Here is an 8,390-nt window from a genome sequence, read left to right as displayed (position 1 = left end):
CCTAAAAGTCAATGTTGACCCTTTAACGAGCCTAGTTCCATGACTTAGGATAAAAGCCAAGCCAGAATCTCCATTTGCAGACACTGTGTTTCGGGGTACTGCCCCTCATCAGTGCAAAGTGGAAGAAGAGGGCAGTACCCCGAAACACAGTGTCTGCAAATGGAGATTCTGGCTTGGCTTTTATCCTAAGTCATGGAACTAGGCTCGTTAAAGGGTCAACATTGACTTTTAGGATTGCTACCTCCAATAGGTGGCACTAGAGTTCTAGTTCTCTTCCTCTCTGAAGAAACAATTTGCATAATTAGCATATTTCCCAGAGGAGCATTGCGGCTTTAAGTCTCCTCACCTCGACATGCTTAGCATGTCATTCTCCGCAAGGAGAAATGATACTTCTTGGATCTAGATATCAGACACACACATCATGCTTTGATCAGGTAAAAATGGGATCTAGTTGCCATCTATGTTTTTGGCAGGACAAAAACATAGATTTCCTTCCCCATTTAAATGAATGGATCCTGAACTGGATGTACCACTATTGCCATCCCAAAATAGATGCAAATGAAAATAACTAGTGAAAATGTGAATATAGCCTTAGAAAAGTGAAAATCTATACAATTTGCAGTTTTATGCAGGTAACTACAATGCAGGTGAAAATATACCATTACCTATAGGAACCCTAATTTAGATAATAACATTGCCACTCTCTTCAAGTTATCAGTTGTTTGCAAGGAACAAAAATCAATGTACACTGTTGCAGATGATTCTACGAACACATGTGGGCTCTGCAGAGGTCACTAACATTAGCCCATGCACTGGTACACTCTATGAACACTTAGAATTGATGTCCTGGGGGCTATTGTCTTTGCACTTTGTTTGAACATGGTGTATATGAGATAACAACATTACACCTAACCTGATCAAACCAGCGTGAATGATTGAGAAGACAATGTTGGAGTGTCTTCCGTCCTAGGATATCCTATGAAAGGAGCAGAATGTTTTTATTTTTATTAATTGACCAGTTCACTTAAAATATGTTATTTTTCATATAATGTAGTATATTAAAATGACATTGTTGGTTCAATATGTGGCATGGCAGTACAAGTAGCAGTTTGTACACTACATCTGCCTTGTACACACCGACCTCCTACAAGGACTATCTGTTGGTTGCTGAAACCAATGAAGTTTTTATCTTCCATTCTTTTTTGCACTTGGTGGCTTCTTGCTTAACAAGTCCAAAGTTCACCCAGTGTTTGAGCGATAAACAGAGCCAATAAATGAGTGTGTTGTCACTAGCAGAAAAAAAAGGGAAAATGAGCCCAGCCTCCATTCCCCTCCTCTCCTGGCACCCTTGGATAATGGTGCAGCCTTCCCACTCATTTGCATGTGTTATGAGGTCCCATGGAGGAGAGCATGTCTGCTTAGAAGAAGAAGCTGGCCCTGTGTAGGAGTTTCCTGAGAGTTTTCTGCAGGCACCAGGAGAACAGGTGCTCAGTGCCAGGGGATTGAAGCATTTTTTCTTCGCTTTCTCCGTCTCTCCCCTGTAAAATGGTCTCCAAATTATCGTCTTTGCAGCAGGAACTACTCAATGCTCTCCTGAACTCCGGAATAACCAAAGACTTGCTCATTCAAGCCCTTGAGGACCTCATCCCCACACCCAGCTTTGGAGTGAAGCTGGAGAACTTACACATGTCTCCTGGGCAAGACCCTGACACCAAGCCTGTCTTCCACACTCTCACTAATGGGCACCACAAGGGCAAACTTTCTGGAGATGAGGGCTCAGAGGATGGGGAGGACTTTGACACCCCGCCAATCCTCAAAGAGCTGCAGTCCCTCAACACAGAAGAAGCGGCAGAGCAGAGAGCCGAGGTGGACAGAATGCTGAGGTGAGACCTGGGGCTACATGCTTCATACCGACATGGTAACTCAGCCACTGCTTCATGATCTCTAGACAGTGGCCAGAGAGATGGATTAATGCACCCAGTGTATGTGGCTGTATATATATGTGTATTTATAGGTGTATGTGTGTGTGTATATAGATATAGATTTATGTGTGTATGTATACACATAACTACATATGTGTGGATGTGTATATATAAATACACGTGTGTATCTGTATAAATAAGTATATACATATTTGTGTGTACATATAGATTTATATATATATATATATACACTGCTCAAAAAAATAAAGGGAACACTTAAACAACAAATTGTAATTCCAAGTCAATCACACTTCATGGAATATTAATTTTAATTTACAATAATCATTTTTATGTTTTATTGCTCTCAATACATTACATGTGTAATGAAATGAAAGATTTGCAACTGGAATTTGTCATTCAGTGATATCTAGGATGTGTTCCCTTTGTTTTTTGAGCAGTATATTTATGTGTACATACATGTTTGTGCACATATAATATATATTTATATGTGTGTGTATATATATTATGTGTGTATTTATGTATATATATAAATACATATACGTGCGTATATATATGTGTATATATATATAAAGTGTATATATATTTGTGTGCATATATATTATATATATATAATGTGTGTATTTATGTATGTATATATATATATGAATACATATACGTGTGTATATATATGTGTGTGTGTATATATATATATATAAAGTATACATATTTGTCTGCATATATATTATATATATAATGTGTGTATTTATGTGTGTATATATATATATATATGAATACATATACGTGTGTGTATATATGTGTGTATATATATATAAAGTATACATATTTGTGTGCATATATATTATATATATTTATATGTGTATATATTATATATATAATGTGTGTATTTATGTATATATATATATATGAATACATATACGTGTGTATATATATGTGTGTATATATATATAAAGTATACATATTTGTGTGCATATATATTATATATATTTATATGTGTATATATTATATATATAATGTGTATATTTATGTATATATATATGAATACATATACGTGTGTGTATATATATAATTGCATACACATGCTCATATATTGTATGCTTACAAGTGTATGATTAATCATCATTTGTCTTATGATTGTGAAGGTGTAACCCTCCCCACGTTTTCCCCCCTGTGTGACTCTATTACATACTGTACATACATCCAGTGCTAGTTGTTCTAGATTTACAGAGAAACTGATCATTTGGCAGACACTACATATAGCGAGACAGGTAAAAATAGACGTGTTATAATAAGAATCGGTAGAAATATAAAAAGGACTAATACGAAAATAATAGAAAGAAGAAAAATAGACAGAAATACTGCGAAAACAAATCATTCTAGAATAATAAATAATAGAATGCATTTACTTATAAATACATACACGTGATACACGTATATAATTATACAGCATATATCACACGTACATGGCGGTATGTAGTGTGTATTATCGTGACACACACCTCTCTGGCGATACTCCCCGCTTGTGCCAGGTGACACCGGCCATGTCACGGAGTTTCTCTCCTGGACTCGAGATCAGTGGAATCGTGATTGAACTGCATAACATCGTGACTTTGAAAGGGAATAAGACTATGTCGCCGGCTCAGAGCACACAGGGCAGTAGGTGGGCGTTTGCCGGTATCACTTGGAAGAAGTATTGGCGGCATTTGCCGCACTCACACACCGGGCAGACTGAGGAAAGTAAATCATTGGGCGCTAAATAAACCACATTCTGGTCACAGCTCTGTAAATTCTCTATTCCTACATTAACGGGTTAAGAGAAAAATTTCGGAAGCTACAAGATGCCTGGAGGAACTAATCACCTCACCAGAGCGCGGTGAGGGAGCAGGCGCCATGTTGTGCCGAGTTACCTGACGTGTTGCTGAAGGTGCCCCGTACCTGTGGGAGACATCGGGTGACCCCGACACCGCTCTGCTGGGCACATTCCAGCGAGGCACGGGGTCTACACAGGAGGGGCGGCTGAGGTGGAGCTCACCCTACTGGGGTCAGCCAGCGATCAGGTCCTGGGAGGAATACGAGGGCTGTGCGATGTTAGCCAGTGTGCCGGTGCAGAAGCTATCATCCAGCCATCTATCTATCATCGGTCTATTCTCTAGCTCTCTCCTATTATCCATCTCTTGTATTATAGCTCTCTCTATTATTTCAGGTCTCATATTCTCTAGCTCTCTCCTATTATCCATCTCTTGTATTATAGCTCTCTCTATTATTTCAGGTCTCATATTCTCTAGCTCTCTCCTATTATCCATCTCTTGTATTATAGCTCTCTCTATTATTTCTGGTCTCATATTCTCTAGCTCTCTCCTATTATCCATCTCTTGTATTATAGCTCTCTCTATTATTTCAGGTCTCATATTCTCTAGCTCTCTCCTATTATCCATCTCTTGTATTATAGCTCTCTCTATTATTTCTGGTCTCATATTCTCTAGCTCTCTCCTATTATCCATCTCTTGTATTATAGCTCTCTCTATTATTTCAGGTCTCATATTCTCTAGCTCTCTCCTATTATCCATCTCTTGTATTATAGCTCTCTCTATTATTTCAGGTCTCATATTCTCTAGCTCTCTCCTATTATCCATCTCTTGTATTATAGCTCTCTCTATTATTTCAGGTCTCATATTCTCTAGCTCTCTCCTATTATCCATCTCTTGTATTATAGCTCTCTCTATTATTTCAGGTCTCATATTCTCTAGCTCTCTCCTATTATCCATCTCTTGTATTATAGCTCTCTCTATTATTTCAGGTCTCATATTCTCTAGCTCTCTCCTATTATCCATCTCTTGTATTATAGCTCTCTCTATTATTTCAGGTCTCATATTCTCTAGCTCTCTCCTATTATCCATCTCTTGTATTATAGCTCTCTCTATTATTTCAGTTCTCATATTCTCTAGCTCTCTCCTATTATCCATCTCTTGTATTATAGCTCTCTCTATTATTTCAGGTCTCATATTCTCTAGCTCTCTCCTATTATCCATCTCTTGTATTATAGCTCTCTCTATTATTTCAGGTCTCATATTCTCTAGCTCTCTCCTATTATCCATCTCTTGTATTATAGCTCTCTCTATTATTTCAGGTCTCATATTCTCTAGCTCTCTCCTATTATCCATCTCTTGTATTATAGCTCTCTCTATTATTTCAGGTCTCATATTCTCTAGCTCTCTCCTATTATCCATCTCTTGTATTATAGCTCTCTCTATTATTTCAGGTCTCATATTCTCTAGCTCTCTCCTATTATCCATCTCTTGTATTATAGCTCTCTCTATTATTTCAGGTCTCATATTCTCTAGCTCTCTCCTATTATCCATCTCTTGTATTATAGCTCTCTCTATTATTTCAGGTCTCATATTCTCTAGCTCTCTCCTATTATCCATCTCTTGTATTATAGCTCTCTCTATTATTTCAGGTCTCATATTCTCCAGCTCTCTCCTATTATCCATCTCTTGTATTATAGCTCTCTCTATTATTTCAGGTCTCATATTCTCCAGCTCTCTCCTATTATCCATCTCTTGTATTATAGCTCTCTCTATTATTTCTGGTCTCATATTCTCTAGCTCTCTCCTATTATCCATCTCTTGTATTATAGCTCTCTCTATTATTTCAGGTCTCATATTCTCTAGCTCTCTCCTATTATCCATCTCTTGTATTATAGCTCTCTCTATTATTTCTGGTCTCATATTCTCTAGCTCTCTCCTATTATCCATCTCTTGTATTATAGCTCTCTCTATTATTTCAGGTCTCATATTCTCTAGCTGTCTCCTATTATCCATCTCTTGTATTATAGCTCTCTCTATTATTTCAGGTCTCATATTCTCTAGCTGTCTCCTATTATCCATCTCTTGTATTATAGCTCTCTCTATTATTTCAGGTCTCATATTCTCTAGCTGTCTCCTATTATCCATCTCTTGTATTATAGCTCTCTCTATTATTTCAGGTCTCATATTCTCTAGCTCTCTCCTATTATCCATCTCTTGTATTATAGCTCTCTCTATTATTTCTGGTCTCATATTCTCTAGCTCTCTCCTATTATCCATCTCTTGTATTATAGCTCTCTCTATTATTTCAGGTCTCATATTCTCTAGCTCTCTCCTATTATCCATCTCTTGTATTATAGCTCTCTCTATTATTTCAGGTCTCATATTCTCTAGCTCTCTCCTATTATCCATCTCTTGTATTATAGCTCTCTCTATTATTTCAGGTCTCATATTCTCCAGCTCTCTCCTATTATCCATCTCTTGTATTATAGCTCTCTCTATTATTTCAGGTCTCATATTCTCTTGCTCTCTCCTATTATCCATCTCTTGTATTATAGCTCTCTCTATTATTTCTGGTCTCATATTCTCTAGCTCTCTCCTATTATCCATCTCTTGTATTATAGCTCTCTCTATTATTTCAGGTCTCATATTCTCTAGCTCTCTCCTATTATCCATCTCTTGTATTATAGCTCTCTCTATTATTTCTGGTCTCATATTCTCTAGCTCTCTCCTATTATCCATCTCTTGTATTATAGCTCTCTCTATTATTTCAGGTCTCATATTCTCTAGCTGTCTCCTATTATCCATCTCTTGTATTATAGCTCTCTCTATTATTTCAGGTCTCATATTCTCTAGCTCTCTCCTATTATCCATCTCTTGTATTATAGCTCTCTCTATTATTTCTGGTCTCATAGTCTCTAGCTCTCTCCTATTATCCATCTCTTCTATTATAGCTCTCTCTATTATTTCAGGTCTCATATTCTCTAGCTCTCTCCTATTATCCATCTCTTGTATTATAGCTCTCTCTATTATTTCAGGTCTCATATTCTCTAGCTGTCTCCTATTATCCATCTCTTGTATTATAGCTCTCTCTATTATTTCAGGTCTCATATTCTCTAGCTGTCTCCTATTATCCATCTCTTGTATTATAGCTCTCTCTATTATTTCAGGTCTCATATTCTCTAGCTCTCTCCTATTATCCATCTCTTGTATTATAGCTCTCTCTATTATTTCTGGTCTCATATTCTCTAGCTCTCTCCTATTATCCATCTCTTGTATTATAGCTCTCTCTATTATTTCAGGTCTCATATTCTCTAGCTCTCTCCTATTATCCATCTCTTGTATTATAGCTCTCTCTATTATTTCTGGTCTCATATTCTCTAGCTGTCTCCTATTATCCATCTCTTGTATTATAGCTCTCTATTATTTCAGGTCTCATATTCTCTAGCTCTCTCCTATTATCCATCTCTTGTATTATAGCTCTCTCTATTATTTCTGGTCTCATATTCTCTAGCTCTCTCCTATTATCCATCTCTTGTATTATAGCTCTCTCTATTATTTCAGGTCTCATATTCTCTAGCTCTCTCCTATTATCCATCTCTTGTATTATAGCTCTCTCTATTATTTCTGGTCTCATATTCTCTAGCTCTCTCCTATTATCCATCTCTTGTATTATAGCTCTCTCTATTATTTCAGGTCTCATATTCTCTAGCTGTCTCCTATTATCCATCTCTTGTATTATAGCTCTCTCTATTATTTCAGGTCTCCTATTCTCTAGCTCTCTCCCTAATCTCTGCTATGTGTCCTGCCATACTCACTGCTGCCCCATAGATAGGGCACATGCCTTCCACAATTCCTCCATGGCCGGTCGTCCTGTTCTCGCTCTCCTTCCTCCGCACCCCAGAGTTTAGCACTCTCCGTGCGCCCTAATACTAGGTCATGTGGGCAGAATGGGTGTCCCACCCTGTAAGGGGCCATTGTACACATGAAGCCCTTTTGTCTTCCCGGCCTCCCCTGTTCCTGGGTTGGAAGCAGCACTTTCACTACTCGGAATCATCAGTTGTTCTGGCTTGCACCTTTGTAAAATGTCATGTTTATCACAAATCATATTATTGCTAGTGCTATTACTAGTATTATTTCTATGACTATTATTATTCACTATTGTTAAAGTGGTAAATCTGCTTTGCACATCTGTAACCTTTATACCACATAGCTGAGATAACAAATATATATTTCAACACTTTGAACTACTTGATGTAGAGCACAGTAGTGAAAAAAATATTCACTGAATTATAGGTACATGAAGAAGTAATTAAGTCCATATATATATACACACACCTGTATACAGTATATGTAAATAAATTTAGCCTAAATGCTGTATAAATATAGTATATATGGTACACGTATATATGTGTGTGTGTGTTTGGAAGGAGTTTGTATGTTGTCCCCATGTTTGTGGACAAGCAGTCCTGCTACATAGTTTCCCAAATTACACCTTACAGGGAATTCTTTAGCTATAGATATATTTTATTTCTCCCTTTCTTTGCTTTTTCTCTCCTCACTTGCTCTAAAAATATAGAGATAATTGTATTTTTTTGGTTATTGCCACTTTACTCAAGTTGAAGCTAGAGCACCGTCTAATACC

General features: G+C 37.1%; 1 protein-coding gene across 1 annotated transcript in view; it reads left to right on the top strand.

Moving 5' to 3' along the window:
* The first annotated feature begins 1,354 nt into the window (after nt 1-1,354).
* HNF1B (HNF1 homeobox B) overlaps nt 1,355-8,390 on the top strand; it is a 292,983-nt gene continuing 285,947 nt past the window's right edge. The window contains exon 1 of the mRNA XM_073575611.1: nt 1,355-1,883. Within this exon, the coding sequence (XP_073431712.1) occupies nt 1,546-1,883 (338 nt within the window). The 5' untranslated portion in view covers nt 1,355-1,545. The remainder of the gene's footprint in view (nt 1,884-8,390) is intronic.

Source organism: Dendrobates tinctorius, unplaced genomic scaffold, assembly GCF_039654945.1.
Source record: "Dendrobates tinctorius isolate UK_male_01 unplaced genomic scaffold, ASM3965494v1 ptg000045l, whole genome shotgun sequence".
In the NCBI taxonomy this organism is placed as follows: Eukaryota; Metazoa; Chordata; class Amphibia; order Anura; family Dendrobatidae; genus Dendrobates; species Dendrobates tinctorius.
The sequence above is the reverse complement of the archived record's forward strand: the minus strand, read 5'-3'. Positions and strand labels throughout refer to the sequence as shown.